Source organism: Schistocerca cancellata, chromosome 8, assembly GCF_023864275.1.
Source record: "Schistocerca cancellata isolate TAMUIC-IGC-003103 chromosome 8, iqSchCanc2.1, whole genome shotgun sequence".
NCBI classification, from domain to species: Eukaryota; Metazoa; Arthropoda; class Insecta; order Orthoptera; family Acrididae; genus Schistocerca; species Schistocerca cancellata.
Genome location: NC_064633.1, coordinates 161273586 through 161293445, shown reverse-complemented (window position 1 = coordinate 161293445; position 19860 = coordinate 161273586). Strand labels below are relative to the sequence as shown.

The window sequence follows — 19860 nt, the reverse complement described above, 5'->3', positions numbered from 1 at the left end:
AAACGCTAAATCCCCCCTATGGTACAGTGGCACCAGGGATCCAAATGGAGAGAGGGCAGAAGAGGCCATCATGGCCTTGCAGCTGGTGGTGGCAAACAAGTCTGGCAACCCTCCGACCTACGTGGCAGGAGGTGGCCAAGGCACAAACATTGATGTGACCTTGGCTACGCCTAATGCTGCGCACCTAATCCAGCAGTGGAAAGTTGTAGAGAACGCCACCACTAGTGACCATAATCTCATCACTTTCAGTATGGGAGACAAGGAGAGCCGCTGGGCCATGGGGTGGGAGGTGCAATATAATTACAAAAGAGCCGATTGGGAGAAACTTGCTAGGGAGTGCGACATTCCTGCACTACCAGAAGGTGACGGACACCTGGACATTGACGTTGACAACAGAGTTGAGGAACTGATGACTCGAGCGGTGAAGGCTGCTGTACCTAGGAGGAGGAAGGCCATGGCGGCCTCTCTGTCACCATGGTCAGCTGAACTAGAGGAGATGCGCCGGTCTGTTAGAAGGCTCAGGAGGCACTACCAGCGCAGTGTCGTCTGGCTAGAAAGACAACGATGGCTTCAGCTATACCGGGAAGCGAAAGACAATTTCCATAAACATTGACGTGAAGTAAGATCTAAAAGCTGGGAACACTTTGTTCTAAACCAACTTGCTTTAGACCCTTGGGGAGTTCCCTATAAGCTTGTCCGGAAAAAAAATCCGCTCTCCGATGGAGCTCTCAACCGTCAGGCGTGGGGATGGGATGACGGAGTACTGGCAGGAAACTGCTGAGGTCCTTCTCCAGTCCCTGCTGCCTGATGACACAGCGGATGGAGAGACAAACGAACAACGGCAGCTGCGAGAGTACATTACAGCAATGTATATGGAAATGATACGGCAGTCTACCCATTCTCTGAAGAGGAGGTAGCTGTCCACATAAAAACCCTGAAGATAGGGAAAGCTCCCGGGCCAGATGGCATTGTGGCGGAGGTGATGCAATTTCTGGCCCCCCAGATAGTCGCCCCTCTAACTCACCTATACAATGAATGTCTCAGGCAGCAAAAGTTCCCTCGAATTTGGAAGAGGGCAAATGTAGTAATAATTAAGAAAGGAGCTGACAAAGACCCAGGAGAAACAAAATCCTACCGACCGATCTGCCTGCTTGATCTGCTTGGGAAGGTTCTGGAGAGACTGCTGGCTGACAGACTGGCTGCGCACCGAGTGCTGTGCGGGATGAGCAGCGGGCAGTTCGGCTTCAGGCCGGGGCGATCGGCATCTGATGCAATCGCCCTGGCGGCTGAGGTCTGTGGCTCTACCCCGTACAAGTACGTTGTCGGCATCATGGTGGACATAAGTGGCGCCTTCGACAACCTGTGGTGGCCTTCGCTCTTCTCCTGTTTACGGGAGAAGGAGTGTCCAGGGCCGCTATATGGGTGTCTGAGGAGCTATTGCGAGGATCGGGAGGTCTGGTTATCATCCCCTAGCACAAGAGTAAGAAAAACTATCACAAAAGGATGTCCCCAGGGCTCCGTACTGGGTCCCCTGTTTTGGGATATCCACATGGAACCCTTACTAGACAAACTACAGCAAAGTGATGAAGTGCTAGAGGTGATAGCCTACGCAGATGACCTCCTCCTACTGGTTGGCGGCCGGGTCCGAGAAGACATAGAGCCTAAGATAGAACGAGCAATAGAAATACTACAACTGTGGTGCCGGAACACTAAGATGAAGATTTCACCAGCTAAGTCCACATACCTCCTTCTAAAGGGACAACTAGTTCGAAATCCAACTGTCAGGATAGGGGGCTCACCAGTTCTCAGGCGACGTGAGACTCGATATCTCGGCATCATCATTGATGAAAGGTGGTCATTTGGCAGGCACATTGAAACCGTAACTCAAAGAGCTTTACAAGTACTCAAAAACCTCATCTCCATTGGACACAAACGCTTCCATCTCCCACCACATCTCACCAAACTATATCACAATAGCATACTCACCTCCATAGTGGGTTACGGCTCGGGAATCTGGACACACAGGCTCACGAGGGTGGTGCCCGCCATGACAGTGAGAAGAGTGCAGAGAAACATGATTATGAGATCAGTGGGGGCATACAGGACTACACCAGGAGGAGCCCTGTTAGTCATAATGGGACTCTGCCCCTTAGATATCAAAATTCGGGAGCAGGCCGTTTGGTACTGGGCAAAAAAGGGGAACTTGGAGAAAACAGAGGAAATTCTAGGAAGCAGGATTGAGAATAAAGTTAAGATTAGGCTAAGAGGGGATCAGCTGTGGCAACATTCATGGGAAGGCGAAGAAACAGGACGCATAACTTTTGACTTCTTACCAGATGTCAGGGAAAGAATGGAAATGCCATATTTTGAACCAACCAGGGGACTGATTCACTTTCTCACTGGACATGGACCCTATTCGACATACTTATGTCGATTCGGGAAAAAGGTGAACCCGCGTGTGACTGTGGTGTTCCGGAGGGTACTCCTGACCATGTAGTCTACGAGTGCCCCCTTTTCAATGATGTGGCCTCAGTGTTACGAGACCAACTACCCCACAACGACGCGTACAGATTGCTTAGACAACACGACACCTTTCAGACTATTAATAAACTGGCTAACGCGGTATCACAGAAAGTCTTAAAGGACTACCTGAGAGAACTAAATTAGCCCCTAATAGAGACCTACTCAAATACCGATAAAGTCTAGTACCCTATTCCCAAAGCGCCTGGGCGCGGAAAGGCCGACTTCTTCAGTCTAGAATCCGCCGCGCCTCGGGATTAGGAGGAGTGGGGTGCAATTTCACCGATCCAGACAACGCACCTAATTTGACCCTAGGATAAGTTTAGTTGTAGGACCTAGTTTATAGATACTATTCTTAGGAACCTGCAGCGACCAACATCATGGCCTGCCCAGTATCAGGGGCACGCTCATTGGGGTTAGCTCAATGAGCAAGGCCCTATAGTAGGTTTATATTTTCAGCTGACACATTTGTAACGCTGCAGGCTTTAGTGACTAGCCTATAGTTAGTTAGGTTACCACTTAGTACTTAATTAACATACTAATTTGCCCATTGCAGTTTCCATATAGCTTGCCTACTAACTAGTTACTAAATCATACTTAGAATAGCTGCAACTTGTATAAATGTATAAGTATTTTCGGCCCACTAATCACATAAGGCAGTGGGCTAGATTGTATAATTAATAAGCTTTTGGAAATTAAGAATTAAAAAAAAAGGGTCTGGACTAGGGGTTTACAAACCTTCATTCACCTCTTTACTACACAGTTTTATTGGCCACTAAATTTAACAATTTATTCAGTGATTAAATATGTTAAATATGCAAGATACTCACCAAATAATTGTACAGTATTAATAAATAGTAATAGAGATTTTGCGTGCCATGAGTTAAAAACAAATAGTTAATATTGAAGGCACTTAAATCCCAATGAAAATAGAGTATTAATTTAATCTTTGGTAAGAACATGGAACAGAATTTTATCATAAAAATCAGACCCAAGGCTTCAATCCCATTATAGAACAAAGCAAGGTCTAAACGAACAACAGCATAGGTAGCAAGGCGAATAATTTCCGGTATAAAAACACTCAGCAATTCATGAATATTACATTGCCGTTAATGAACAGGATAGTAAATGTATACAAACTAATGGCCAAGTTATTAATTGATCTCTTGATACATTAGAACTAGCTGACTGTTGGGGTGCTTGAACTCTAGTGGCTGATGCCAAAATATCTGAAAAATATCCAGTAAGTAATTTAACTTCTGTCCCTGAACTGGGAGTAATTAAACTCTACAGCACTTAATCTATTATATTAAATATTACATACGATAATTGTCCACAAGGCGAGAGACCACAGTCAAATATTTTACACTTCTGAGGAGGAGAAATAGATTGACAAATATATTACCTGCTTTCCAGTCCAGAAAATAGCCTGCGACAGACTAAATCAAGTCTTTAGAAAAAAAGCGCTTTAACAAACAAAGTCATAAAATATATAAATGACAGCGTCTGACAAGCAGACACTTAACAGCGTCACTAGACGTCACTGCTTGGGAACAGTCACTTTCCTTACTCGTCGCAACATAAAACAAACGGTCTATTCAAAATGTTGCGATTATGTTAGAGATGACTCCACCGCGATTGTAAGTATGGCGGTGCGAACATGCGTCACTAAAAGCAGAAGCATTAAATGCATTCGCAACTGCGAACGTGGACTACCATCGGCTGTAGAATGGACTGACGACAACAAAAATTTGTGCCGGAGCAGGGCTCGAACTCCTATTTCCCACTTATCGAGAGCGGTAGACTTACATTTTTTTTATTTTTTTAAGTCTCATTTTGTTCAGTATTGTTCCTTGAATTCGTTCGGGGCGGACGTTCGATGACACCCGTTCACGTTCTTCGTTAATGTGTTCTCTCATTTCCACGCTGTACTACCGTGCTGTCGGCTGCCATTAGACTCTCCGCGCATGGCTCGCAGGCACATCCAGACGTCCATATGTCGTCAATAAACTATACTCGTACATCCATTGTGTATATTCCCGAACAAGTGAGACATTTTACTTGAAAGTCGCTGGCCCGGTATCGGCAGATAAATACGATATTGCAGTGCCTATTCTATTCCGAATTACCATACAATGTGCCTTCTCACGTGCATGCTTTGTTGGTGAGAACAGTATCGCACTATAATGTATTAATGTAAGGAGAATAGATGCTGAATGATGAATGCATGCAGCTTGCCGCTAACTTTGTGTAATGTCTTGTCGGTATAGACGTGTATCTGTTGCCTTTAAGATCCCTTCACTTTCACACCTAAATCTATACAGTAAAGTAAGGGCCTCCCGTTTTGTCTTTAGGCTGATCCGTGATAAGACAGGCGAAACATTAGACTAATGGAGGATTATTAGTATTTTCTCTAATTTTCACTCGCTCTCTCTCTCTCTCTCTCCTTTATCTATGTACAGTTTTGATATAATATTTCATTACGTGAAATCAGCCAAATAGAATCTCTGGTGGAGCCCTTCGTCTTAGTATTCAGCGGCTGGCTTGCTGTAAAAGATCTTTACATTTATTATTATTGTTAAGCGCTGCATTCAGTTGGGAAAATCAATCGTTGGAACAATTCGTTCCTTTTACGAAAGATATCGAATTCCAGATGTGTACGAAGCCTTTTTGGACGATTTAACAAAGACTCGGTGATTGCAGGCTCTCTTCGACACAGCTGAAACTTCCCCACTAATTACAGGGCCAACGCGATCATCAAGGATTCAGACAAAGAACTCATTCGTTCATTCACTCCAGAATTAAAGGGGTCACAAACCTTATTTATGAAGGAAATTGTATATTCAATCCATCTCCATTACATATCCAGATTTCTGTTGGTTCCAAGTCTTAATTATTTTCCGTTACAATTTCTTTCTCTTCAAACAACCCGCTGGTGGCACAAATGTTAATAGCTCGCTTTAGCGAGAAGAAAAGCAAATATGTCTCTTTTAGAAACCCGTCAATCTTTCAACAGATACTTCCGAAGCTGTCCTAGTTACCAGTCTAACAACCATGGAGAATACATACATGTATCTCTGTTATTCCAAAGAATAAACGTACTAGAAAATACTTTGGCGTCGACGAGCTGTCGCCGCATATGTTACTAGAAAATCAGATCAGATACTTTTCCAAAGTAAATAAATGCGGATGATTTGATTGACAATGATTAATTGGTGAGTGGTAGAGGGTAATTTTCCGTGGGGACATTACAGCACTTCATCCAAGGATTCTCTTTTACGTTCCCCGAACATTTCTGTCACTCCTTGGTATGGATTCGTTATACCATTAAAAGTGGAATGGGAGTTCCACTGTTAAACGCAGAAGAGAGAGCGCACATGTGGAAAGAGTACTCTGAAGACCTATACGAGGGAACGGAATTGCCCAATATGATACAAGAACAATTTAGAGTCGATATGGATGACGTAGGTGATCTAGAATTACAGTCACAATGAGTCTAAAAGACTCAAATAAGGCAGAAGAGATGGATAACATTCCATCGGCATTTCTATTCAAATTGGTGTGTAGAACCTATGAGACCGGAGATGCATCATGAGAAATTCTGATAAATATCATCCACAAAATTCTGAATAAATCAACAGCAGATAAGTGCGAAAACTATCGCTCAATGAGCTTAACAGTTCACGCACTAAAGTTGATGACAAAATTAATATACTGAAGTATGGAGAAGAAAACTGAGGACCAGTTAGATGATGATTAGTTTGGGTTCAGAGAAGGTAAATGTACCACAGAGGTAGTTTTCACTTTGCGGTTGATAATAGAAGAAAGGCTGAAGAGAATTCAAGGCACGCTTGTCGACCTACAAAAAGTGTTCGACAAAGTGTTCCAAGACACTAGAAAACCTGAGTAAAGTAAGAGTAAGCTACAGGTAGAGTAATCTAAGGTTACCAATAAAACTTGAATACCAAGATCTAAGTGCTCGGATTAAAGGCCTATAAGACATGGATTCAGTCTTTCGCCCCCATTGTTGTCTATGCGTCGAAGAAGCTAGGATGGAAATAAAATAAAGGTTCAAGAACGGAATTAAAATTGAGGCTGAAACAATATCGATGTTAAGATTCGCTGATGACAGTGCTGTCCTCAGCGAAAATGAGAAAGAATTAGAGGATCGGTTGAATAGAATGAACAGTCTAATGAGTAAAGAATATGGGTTGTGAAAAACTAGAAAAGACAAAGGTAATGAAATGTAGCAGAAATGAGAATAATGGTGATCGGGAAGTAGGCGAAGTTAACAAATTCTGCTACGTTGAAAGCAAAATAACTCACGACGGACGGAGCAAGCAGAAGCTAAAAGCAGGTGAGCACTGTCAGAAAGACCGAAAGAAATCTACTGGTACCAAACATAGACAAGTCGAAGAAGAAATTTCTGAGAATGTACGTTTCGAGCACAGCATTGTACGGTAGTGAATCATAGACTGTGGGGAAACAGAAACAGAAGAGAATCGAAGCGTTTGAGTTGCAATGCTACAGAGGAATGCTGAAAATTAGGTGGACTGATAAAGAGTGAGAAGGTTCTGCACAGAATCTGAGAAGAAAGGAATATCTGGAAAACACTGACTAGAGGAAACGACAGGGTGATAGGACATGTGTTAAGAAGACAGGGAATAATCTCCATGGTACTATATGGAGCTGTAGAGGGTGAATAGTGCAGGGATAAACATAGACTGGAATACATCCAACAAACATATGAGGACGTAGCGTGCAAGTGCTAATCTGAGATGAAGATATTAGCGCAAGAGACAGTTCGTAGTGGGTCGCATCAAACCTGTCAGAAGACTGATGACTCAATAAACAAGGCTCCACTGACCTGTTACGGCATTGGCTGCACGTCTCTTAATTAGTTCTAAGTCTCCTGTCACGCCTACTTGATAATGATTCCAAACGCTGGAACAATATTAACGGTACTCTAGAATTGGTCGCCATTAGCGTCTAGTCTTGTTTGCGATTTCTTTTTCAGATCCGCTGCCTTTTTCCAGAACCATACCAACAGATCTAACCCTATCATTCTCCCTCCCTAATACTGCACTTACGTCGTCCCCATTCTTCTCACAATGAAGAGTCAAAGAAGCTGCTACACCTTCCTAATACCGTGTAGGGCCCCGCGAGCACGCAGAAGTATCGCAACAGGATGTGGTATGGATTCGACAAATGTCTCAAGTAGTGCTGGGGGGAACTGACGCCATGAATCCTGCACTGCTCGCCATAAATCCGTAAGAATACGAGGGGGTGGAGATCTCTTCTGAACAGCACGTTGCAAGGCATCCCAGGTATGCTCAATAATGTTCATGTCTCGGGAGTTTGGTGGCCAGCGAAAGTGTTTAAACTCAGAGAAGTGATCCTGGAGCCGCGCTGTAGAAATTCTGGACGTGTGGGGTGTCGCATCGTCCTGATGGAGTTGCCCAAGTCCGTCGGAATCACAATGGACATGGACGGATGCAAGTGATCAGACAAGATGCTCAGGATGTCTCACCTGTCACAGTCATATCTAGCCCTATCAGAAGTCCCATATCACTCCAACTGCACACACCGCACACCACTACAGAGCCTCCACCAGCTTGAACAGTCCCCCGCTGACATGCAGGGTCCATGAATTCATGAGGTTGTCTCCATACCCGTACATGTTCATCCGCTCGATACAATTTGAAACGAAACTAGTCCGACCAGGCGAGGCGTAAAGCTTTGTCTAGTGCAGTCATCAAGGGTATACGTGTGGGCCTTCGGCTCTGAAGGCCCATAGCGATGACGTTCCGTTGAATGGTTAGCACACTGACTTCTATTGATGGCCCGGCATTGAAATCTGCAGCAATTTGCGGAAGAGTTGCTCTTCCGGCACGTCGAACGATTCTCTTCAGGGGTCGTTGGTCCCGTTCTTGAAGGATCTTTTTCCGACCGAATTCCTGATATTCACTGTACACTCTTGAAATGATGGTACGGGAAAATCCCCACTTCATCGCTACCTCAGAGATGCTGTGTCCCATCACTTGTGCGCCGACTATAACACCACGTTCAAACTCACTTAAATCTTGATAGCCTGCCATTGTAACAACAGTAACCGATCTAACAACTGCGGCAGACACTTGTTGTCTTATATAGGCGTTGCCGATCGCAGCGGCGTATTCTGCCTGTTTACATATGTCTGAATACGGATCCCTACACCAGTTTCTTTGGTGCTTCAGTGTAGTATGCCCCCCCCCCCCCCGCAAAAAAAAGATACCTACATAGTATGACCCCCCAAATAGATACACGATGTGGCGTGCTCAAGATGTTCACAACAAGTTTTGTAATCGCTTATTATCAGGTTCTTCCTTTCTTATAGGCATTATCTTGCATTTATCCACTTTTAGAGAGCTGCCACTTATTAGGTCAAGTGGGATTTTGCACAAGTATTTCTAAGTTTCGTCCAACGATCTTACCCTCCTGTGGACAAAAACATCATCAGCGACCCCTATAGGGCTGCTGATAATCACTGATAAATGTTGTGCCGCTATACAACATGTTCTTTATAACGACCTTGCGTCGTTCTGTAAAGATAATCATTGGTTCTGCGTCTGGTGATGAACAGCATGCGAGTTAGAAAGATTCTTTTTGCAGAGAAGGAACACAGTTTGGCAATGGCTACAATGTGAAAACATCGAGAGTGCCATTGTACTACAACGAAAGGTGGGCTGCATATTACACACTGGTGTGCGAAACCTAAGGACGCAAGTAACTCTCGTAGTTGTGATTGGTCAAAAGTAAAACATGCAGGACTGAGCGGTGTACTACTAACATTGCGTTGGTTACCATGTGTATCAGTCAGTCAGACGAAAGTACGTTCGCACGTATTTTATGAGCTAAGGGAATTGCTTTGTGGAGCGTAAGTACAGTTCAGATCTCAGCTGTGATCATGTTCGAACGTGGATGTATGAACAGAGATGAAAATTTTACGGAACAGCGGTTGAAACTTCACCGTGAAGAGTCGCAAGTGGTCGCGAACGTGTGAAAAAACGAACACTTGGAAGTCAGATCTTAATATGTAAACTGCGAGTTCTGAATAACGAAAATCCGCATGCTGTGTTGTACAGGGCGTGCCCGCAAACTGAACATCCGTAGTGGTCAAACTGTGTAATATTTGAGCGAGCATTGAGCCGCGGAAAATCTGTTTATTATTCCATTGTGTAAAGGGTTTGGTTCATAACCAAAAGCAGGCTGTTGCGAGTGAGTGTGATTGTCTGTGAATGACGAAACTGTAACTTAGGAATAGCACTGGCTTGGCGGTATTTTGTATCAAATAAGTCTCAATATATTGAAGTTTTTACTTGCAAACTACCTTTCAATTAATCGCTCAGCCAACCTGATACTGAGAAACATTTGTTGCACCCGTTGGACTCGTATAATGCTACTGGTTCTAATACAGCTTGTCCAGTACAAGAACATCATTCGTTTTTAACAGGGAGGGCGTGGGTATAGGTCTGCAGAAGAAGGAATTTACAAGATGAGTGGACATTTTTTGTATGGGAAGCAAAAGTAACCCCGCCGTTCCAACACCAGACGTTATTTTCACCTCTTTTCAGCATTTTCCATCCTTTATAAGGTATCTGATTCTATTGGTCAAATATGTATCGAACCAACCACATGGGTGTCCATCGTTTCCAGCCCAAGGCCGCAATCCGTCTCCGGCGCCCAAGTCGTCGGCGCCCAAGTCGTCGCTCACCATACAAAAGAGAAAAGACTGAAAATTATATCAGTCGTTAGGTGGTCATATCATTTTTAATTTTTGTATATTATCGATATGCATGTCTGAGAGAGAGCAAATTATGTTATTGTTAAACAATCTTTGGTTATTGCCTCAGTGCAGTGCTGTGTTGACTTGTGATGATTTACATATGAAGGGCTTATTTCAATAGTAGTACAAGTCCATTACCTCCACTTTTCTGTCTGTAATGCTTCTGAAATTAATGAGCCAAACAAACAGAAAGAAAGGTTCATCTCTAGAAAGAAACCATAAGCCTGAATATTTCTGGTATCTCAACTGCAGATGTTTCAGCGCTCATTTAACTTTAGGACTCTGTGTCTCAATATGAACAAAAATGGACTTGTACCACTATTGAAATAAGCCCTTCATATTTGTTAGATGAAGAAATATTTATTGTAAAGGACAGCAAGGATGAACATGACGTATACATTGAAAGATGAAAGGAATATAAATTTTGAATAATGTAACTGTTTTTGAAGACAAGAAGTCGAGTTACGACTGTAGCACTGGGTACCTAATTTGTGAAAGTTATTATTGGCAGCTAGTTAAATTTGTTCGCTTGTTAAGAGCTTAGAGAAAGACCACCTCAGTTCCCTGAGTCATGCACTAACATATTAACCGATTAAGCTCTTTGGTTTTTGTAGAAATTCTCTGTTAACAGTGTACCGACAATCCTTCTTTCCACGAACGATACGAGACTGGAATAGAAGGGAGAACCGATAGAGGTAATCAGGTTACTCTCCGCCACACACCGTCAGGTGGCTTGCGGAATATGGATGTAGATGTAGATGTAGATGTAGAAATCATTGTTCGCCGTGCGGGATTAGCCGAGCGGTCTAGGTCGCTGTAGTCATGGACTGTGCGGCTGGTCCCGGAGGAGGTTCGACTCCTCCCTCGGCATGGGTGTGTGTGTTTGTCCTTAGGATAATTTAGGTTAAGTAGTGTGTAAGCTTAGGGACTGATGACATTAGAAGTTAAGTCCCATAAGATTTAAATAAAAAAATCATTGTTCACTTTGTTAAGCATAGCATGTTCAGGCCAACGTTATGTGTTCACGTGAAGTTTACTCTGTCTTTTTGAATACATACTTCATTCTGAAATCGTTGTCATGGAATATCATTTCATAGGAGTAGTTACTCGACCCACTTCACTGTTTATCATTACGCATTACCACATTCCACCATTTGGTATGCAATAGTTTGAATATACACTCCTGGAAATGGAAAAAAGAACACATTGACACCGGTGTGTCAGACCCACCATACTTGCTCCGGACACTGCGAGAGGGCTGTACAAGCAATGATCACACGCACGCCACAGCGGACACACCAGGAACCGCGGTGTTGGCCGTCGAATGGCGCTAGCTGCGCAGCATTTGTGCACCGCCGCCGTCAGTGTCAGCCAGTTTGCCGTGGCATACGGAGCTCCATCGCAGTCTTTAACACTGGTAGCATGCCGCGACAGCGTGGACGTGAACCGTATGTGCAGTTGACGGACTTTGAGAGAGGGCGTATAGTGGGCATGCGGGAGGCCGGGTGGACGTACCGCCGAATTGCTCAACACGTGGGGCGTGAGGTCTCCACAGTACATCGATGTTGTCGCCAGTGGTCGGCGGAAGGTGCACGTGCCCGTCGACCTGGGACCGGACCGCAGCGACGCACGGATGCACGCCAAGACCGTAGGATCCTACGCAGTGCCGTAGGGGACCGCACCGCCACTTCCCAGCAAATTAGGGACACTGTTGCTCCTGGGGTATCGGCGAGGACCATTCGCAACCGTCTCCATGAAGCTGGGCTACGGTCCCGCACACCGTTAGGCCGTCTTCCGCTCACGCCCCAACATCGTGCAGCCCGCCTCCAGTGGTGTCGCGACAGGCGTGAATGGAGGGACGAATGGAGACGTGTCGTCTTCAGCGATGAGAGTCGCTTCTGCCTTGGTGCCAATGATGGTCGTATGCGTGTTTGGCGCCGTGCAGGTGAGCGCCACAATCAGGACTGCATACGACCGAGGCACACAGGGCCAACACCCGGCATCATGGTGTGGGGAGCGATCTCCTACACTGCCTGTACACCACTGGTGATCGTCGAGGGGACACTGAATAGTGCACGGTACATCCAAACCGTCATCGAACCCATCGTTCTACCATTCCTAGACCGGCAAGGGAACTTGCTGTTCCAACAGGACAATGCACGTCCGCATGTATCCCGTGCCACCCAACGTGCTCTAGAAGGTGTAAGTCAACTACCCTGGCCAGCAAGATCTCCGGATCTGTCCCCCATTGAGCATGTTTGGGACTGGATGAAGCGTCGTCTCACGCGGTCTGCACGTCCAGCACGAACGCTGGTCCAACTGAGGCGCCAGGTGGAAATGGCATGGCAAGCCGTTCCACAGGACTACATCCAGCATCTCTACGATCGTCTCCATGGGAGAATAGCAGCCTGCATTGCTGCGAAAGGTGGATATACACTGTACTAGTGCCGACATTGTGCATGCTCTGTTGCCTGTGTCTATGTGCCTGTGGTTCTGTCAGTGTGATCATGTGATGTATCTGACCCCAGGAATGTGTCAATAAAGTTTCCCCTTCCTGGGACAATGAATTCACGGTGTTCTTATTTCAATTTCCAAGAGTGTAGTTTGTAAATTATATTTGGAAGTAGAAATCTAGCTCAGCCGCCGCCTGTTTGCTCTTTGCTACTGTGCTTTCGACAACTCTGCAACAATGTTGTCAAGACGCGAGGTAGGTGGAAATTCTGATCAGGGCGAGATAACTGTTTTACTTCAGTAACGCATTTATCATAAAGACAAGTTGTATTCAGACCAGTTACAGTTCATTTCAGTGAGCATATGAGTTTAAATTGGATAACAGTTCGTGGGGACGTAATTTTGATCATGCTTAGATCTTTCTAGAGTGGGAGGTAAAGTTGGGCTACATTTGAGACAGAAACAACTGTGGTGGGGAGGTTACACAGCTGCTGAAGCTACCTCCGCTAGCCTTGGAGTGGTCCTTGAGCACCCGCACCAGGTCGTCAGACACCTCCTTCATCAGCAGGAACATCGGCTTCAGGCGGCTCGCCGTGAAGGACGGACTCAGCTGCGAGCGTAGCTTCCTCCACCTGTAAACAGCCGCGCCTCTCAATACAGTGCTGCCACGTCAGCATCCGTGACGTAATACTGTGAAGGCAAACTCTGTACAGCATCAGACATAAGATGATATCAGCTTTTAAGTTAGACGTAATAATGGAAAAGCAGGAGACAAATAGTAATAACAGAGTTACTGTTACACGCAACATAGAAAATAAGGGTACAAAGGGCATCATAACACTATTTTGTGCTTCAGTAAGGACTTTCTTTCCTTTATTTACCTGTTATTTACATTTCCACCCTAAAAGGACGGATTAGAAATGGTCAAATTGCCGCTCTTAGGCATGTCATTAAAATAATTACATACATAAACACAGATTTATAAGAGTGAATATGATCTTTATCAGATGACGATGTGTGCGATGTTGAGACGAATGAGGATTGTGGTGTGATGGAAACCCGGTTATCATTTTCAAGATATGGAATTTTGGTGCAGTTGGAATTGCATAGGAACTGACTTGAGAAAGGATTTAAATGAGTATTGGGAAGGGATATACACTCATGCTCATAAATTAAGGATAATTGCAGAATGTAGTGCCACACAACGTGGCTGGCGCTAATAATTTAGGCACGTAGGGAACACATACGACACAGGACTGTAAGTCCACAGTATCGGTTATAAGTTGAGAAAACCGTCCCGAAACACATGTGCTACAAAACGCCACTGTTTCCTACGCATTTACCCCGACATCAATACGGGATTTGATCACCATGCACACGTACACAGGCCGCACAACGGGTTGGCATACTTTGGATCAGACGTTCGAGCAGCTGCTGGGGTATAGCCTCCCATTCTCGCACCAGTGGCTGTCGGAGCTCCTGAAGTGTCGTAGGGGTTTGAAGACGTGCAGCGATACGTCGACCGGGAACATCCCAGACGTGCTCGATGGGGTTTAGGTATGGAGAACAGGCAGGTCACTCCATTCGCCTGATACCTTCTGTTTCAAGGTACTCCTCCAGGATGGCAGCTTGGTGGGGCCGTGCGTTATCATCCATTAGGTGGGACCCACTGCACCCTGAAAAGGCGGACATACTGGTGCAAAATGACGTCCCGATGCACCTGACCTGATACAGTTCCTCTGTCAAAGACATGCAGGGGTGTACGTGCACCAATCATAACCCCATCCCACACCATCAAACCATGACTTCCATACAGGTCCCTTTCAAGGAGATTAAGGCGTTGGTATCTGGTTCCTGATTCACGCCAAATGAAAACCCGGCGAGAATCACTGTTCAGACTATACCTGGACTCGTTCGTGAACATAATCTGTTTGTTTGTTTGTTTTTTGAACACCTGGAGGACGTTTCTTTGGCCACGCGGACTGCGATGCACTTCCAGCATGACGAAGCGCCTGCATATTTTACCAGGCAGGTGAAGAAACATCTCAACTGCACTTACGCTAATCGCAGGCCTTATGCCACTAGATTAATGTTTACGGAACTGGGTGAAGTCTGAAGCGTTCAAACGGATGATGAGATGAACTGTTTGGTCGCATCATCAACAGTGCAGTGCTCATTAGGGAATGTGTGGATGGACTTCGACAAGCAACACAATGTGTTCTCCCGAGGGTGTACAAATGCAATGAAGTTGACAGTGGGATATTCGAACATTTATTGTGAACAGTGTAACACCTCTTATGTGACATGTACGATAATGCTTAAAGGAGAGTGAGTTAAACATACATATTTTTCAATTGTTACTTTGTAAAGCCCATTTTGTAATGTCTTCTAACTGCTGTACATGTTTACATGTGTCAACCTGACGATATATTGATTAGTAAAGAAAATAAATAACAATGTACATTAAATATGTTCTATTTCAGAAATCATTCAGAGTAGGGCATATTTCTGTATGAAGATTTTTGCTTCAAATCCTGTGATATCCCTGAATATTGAACATTTGTCCTGGGCATCCTGTATTTAAATTGCTTACTGTCTGTCCCCACACTCCCAATCCTGAGCGCTCAAAGGATAAACAATCTCTGAATCAGGTGAAACTACCCAGAAAAATGGTCCACAGGTAACACCCAAATTCCCAAATAAGGGCAATGGATACTTAATTGAAACTCTCAATGTTTTGGTCCTGGATCTGCTCCTGATTACATACACAGTTATAGTTCTTCCCTACATGAAATCTGAAGTTCAGATTTCTCCAAGGTTCTGTCGCTTCCTGTGGTATCATGTATCGATACCACCCCACAGGCGCCACAGCAACGGAACTGCAAATTTCCGCCTGACGCAGACAGCGGTCTCGTGGGTGCTGGCAGACCAGTCGTGCGGGCGTGACGAGCCACGCCTCCAGCATCTCTGTACAGTATTTCGAGCGCCCTCTGCCGTCGCCATGTAGGAGAACCAGCTGCTGCCGCTCTCCCAACAAGGGCTTCGACACTATCGTTCGTGCCTCGTCCTGTGATAACTGGACTGTTTCTTGCTGAGTCACTTGTAATGAGTCTTCGTAGATCTGGAGAAAGTAAGTAAATCTTCAGTTTATTGTGTTAACTTGTTCGTTCATCATTTCTGCTGCTGTTCAGCTTTCCTACAACGACAGCTGCTGCGCCACTCTGTAGCTCACCTCGCCTCACCATTATTATTAAACACAGTTTTCGGAAACGCCTTCACCAAAGAAGACGAAGTAATATTCCTGAATTCCAATCAAGAACAACTGCCAAGATGAGAAACATAGAAGTAGATATCCTCGGAGTAACGAAGCTGCTTAAATCACTTAATAAAGGCAAGGCCTCCGGTCCAGGCTAAGTACCAGTCAGGTTCCTCTCAGAGTATGCTGATAAAATAGTTCCATATTTAGAAATTATATACAACCACCCGCTCACAAAAAGATCCGTACCTAAAGACTGGAAAATTGCTCAAGTCACACCAATACCCAAAAAGGTAAGTAGGAGTAATCTGCTGAATTACAGGCCTGTATCACTAACGTCGATTTGCAGTAGGGTTTTAGAACCTATACTATATTCGAACATCGGGAAGTACCTCGAGGAAAGTGATTTATTAACACACAGTCAGCACGAATTCAGAAAATATCGTTCTTGTGAAACACAACTAGCTCTTTATACTCATGGAGTAATAAGTGCTATCGACAGGGGATGTCAAATTCAAATTGATTCCACATTTTTAGATTTCCGGAAGGCTTTCGAGATCGTTCCTCACAAGCGTCTTCAAACCAAAGTGCGTGCCTACGGAGTATCGCCTCAGTTGTGCGACTGGATTCGTGACTTCCTGTCAGAAAGGTCACAGTTCGTAGTAATAGACGGAAAGTCGTCGAGTAGAACAGAAGTAATATCCGACGTTCCCCAAGGATGTGTTATACGCCCTCTATTGTTCCTGAGACAATCTGAGTAGCCGTCTTGGAATGTTTGCAGATGATGCTGTCATTTACCGTCTTGTAAAGTCATCAGATGATCAAAATGACTTGCAAATTGATTTAGATAAGATATATGTATGGTGCGAAAAGTGGAAATTGACCCTGAATAAGGAAAAGTGTGAAGTTAGTCACATGAGTACTAAAAGAAATCAGCTAAATTTTGATTACGCGATAAGTCACACAAATGTGAGGGCTGTAAATTCAACTAAATACTTAGGGGTTACAATTACAAATAACCTAAATTGGAACGATCACATAGATAATATTTTGGGCAGAGCAAACCAAAGACTGCGATTCATTGGCATAACACTTACAAGGTGCAACAGGTCTACTAAAGAGACTGCTTATACCACGCTTGTCCGCCCTATTCTGGAGTATTGCTGTGCGGTGTGGGATCCGCATCAGGTCGGACTGACGAATGACAACGAAAAAGTACAAAGAAGGGCAGCTCGTTTTGTATTATCGCTAAATAAGGAAGATATTTCCACAGACATGATACCTGAATTGGAGTGGCAATCATTAAAACAAAGACGTTTTTCGTTGTGACGGGATCTTCTCATGAAACTTCAATCACCAGTTTTCTCCTCCGATTGTGAAAACATTCTGTTCGCACCCACCTACATAGGGAGAAATTATCATCACGATAAAACAAGAGAAATCAGGGCTCGCATAGAAAAATTTAAGTGCTCGTTTTTCCCATGTGCAGTTCGAGAGTGGAACGGTAGACAGACAGCTTGAAGGTGGTTCATTGAACCCTCTGCCAGGCACTTTATTGTGAATAGCAGAGTAATCACGAAGATGTACATGTAGATGTAGATTGTGTACAAAGTCGTACACAACACTTCCAATAAATAAATATGATTTTCAGTTTATATACGTATTTTTAAAAGGATAATCTGTTGCGCTTATTACTAATCGTCACACCAAGTACCACACTTCATTGCTCTCACACAAATATCCCTAAACTACGAAACAGAATGAAGAGATACTGAAACACTCATTCATATACAGGATCTTCGGAAATTAGCGTTGCGAACTTCTAGGACTTGTGGAGGGGTGTGAGTAGGTAATATTTTGAATTTGAACCCAGTTCGAAGACGTACCGTTTTCGTGCTACCTCATTTGAAAACATGTTGGTAACGCGTCCACTTTTACGGGTAGTTGATTAGGCATACTCGATAGCTGAGAGGCTTGCCCTCTGTAATAAAAAATGAGTGAACGGATCAACAATGAACTTGAACAGGTGTCATGGGACGTCCACAACGAACAATAACGAACAAAAAAGGCAGTCTGGCTTTGGCAGGGCAACAGAGCAGACGCTTCCGTGTTTTCCGTGTGCGGAGCGCGAGCTCGCTTTGTTTACATTCTGACGGCCGTTGCTTAAGTGCCGGCTTACCGTCTACGATACATGGCGAACCGTTACCTTATATCTACACCCCGATTTTTTCTGCAACGATTATGCCCGATCCAAAGCACTCGTGGTGGAGCGTTTTCTATGAGAGGAAGTGAAAATACCGGCTACCGATATTATCGGAACACATTTGCGGATCGTGAGCAGCACTATGTTAAAATCATTAACGACGCGGCGTGCGAACGCATCCTACGTGAGACCAAACAGGGGCTCCGCTTCTGTCATGCTGATGGCATTGTAGGGGCAGTAACCGTCGACCACGTGGATTTAGGTATGCGTACGATACGTATTTCAGAATTGCCATTCGAACTTCCTGCTGAGGAAGTCGTCGCGGCGTTCCGACCATACGGCACAGTCCACGTTCGCACTGCAGAGAAGCGGACACAGTTTCGGACGTATCCTGTCCTAAACGGGGTCCGACAGGTCACCATTGATCTCCGAAGCCACGTTCTGTCCTACTTACAGATCGGTGGATGCCGTGCAATAATTATATATGACGGCCAGTCAACATGGGTTTAGAAAACATCGTTCCTGTGAAACACAACTAGCTCTTTATTCACATGAAGTGCTGAGTGCAGTTGTCAAGGGATTTCAGATCGATTCCGTATTTCTGGATTTCCGGAAGGCTTTCAACACTGCACCACACAAGCAGCTCGTAGTGATGGCTCAAATGGTTCAAATGGCTCTGAGCACTACGGGACTTAACTACTGAGGTCATCAGTCGCCTAGAACTTAGAACTACTTAAACCTAACTAATCTAAGGACATCACACACATCCATGCCCGAGGCAGGATTCGAACCTGCGACGTAGCGGTCACACGGTTCCAAACTGACGCGCTTAGAACCGCACGGCCACACAGGCCGGCAGCTCGTAGTGAAATTTAGTGCTTATGGAATATCGACTGTTATGTGACTGGATTTGTGATTTCCTGTCAGAGAGGTCACAGTTCGTAGTAATAGACGGAAAGTCATCGAGTAAAGCAGAAGTGATTTCTGGCGTTTCCCAAGGTAGTCTTATAGGCCCTTTGCTGTTCCTTATCTATATAAACGATTTGGGAGACAATCTGAGCAGCCGTCTTCGGTTGTTTGCAGAACACGCTGTCGTTTATCGACTAATAAAGTAATGAGAAGATCAAAAACTGCAAAACGATTTAGAAGAAATATTGGAATGTTGCGAAAAGTGGCAGTTGATCTTGTTGTTGTTGTTGTTGTGGTCTTCAGTCATGAGACTGGTTTGATGCAGCTCTCCATGCTACTTTATCCTGTGCAAGCTTCTTCATCTCCCAGTACCTACTGCAACCTACATCCTTCTGAATCTGCTTAGTGTATTCTTCTCTTGGTCTCCCTCTATGATTTTTACCCTCCACGCTGCCCTCCAATACTAAAAGGGGATCCCTCGATGTCTCAGAACATGTCCTACCAACCGATCCCATCTTCTAGTCAAGTTGTGCCACAAGCTCCTCTTCTCCCCAATTCTGTTCAATACCTCCTCATTAGTTATGTGATCTACCCATCTAATCTTCAGCATTCTTCTGTAGCACCACATTTCGAAAGCTTCTATTCTCCTCTTGTCTAAACTATTTATCGTCCACGTTTCACTTCCATACATGGCTA

General features: G+C 44.6%; 1 protein-coding gene across 1 annotated transcript in view; it reads right to left on the bottom strand.

The window, feature by feature from the left end:
- LOC126094470 (probable cytochrome P450 6a20) overlaps nt 1–19860 on the bottom strand; it is a 145523-nt gene that overhangs the window by 58433 nt on the left and 67230 nt on the right. Inside the window, exon 4 of the mRNA XM_049908859.1 lies at nt 13298–13428. Coding sequence (XP_049764816.1) covers nt 13298–13428 — 131 coding nt within the window. The remainder of the gene's footprint in view (nt 1–13297; nt 13429–19860) is intronic.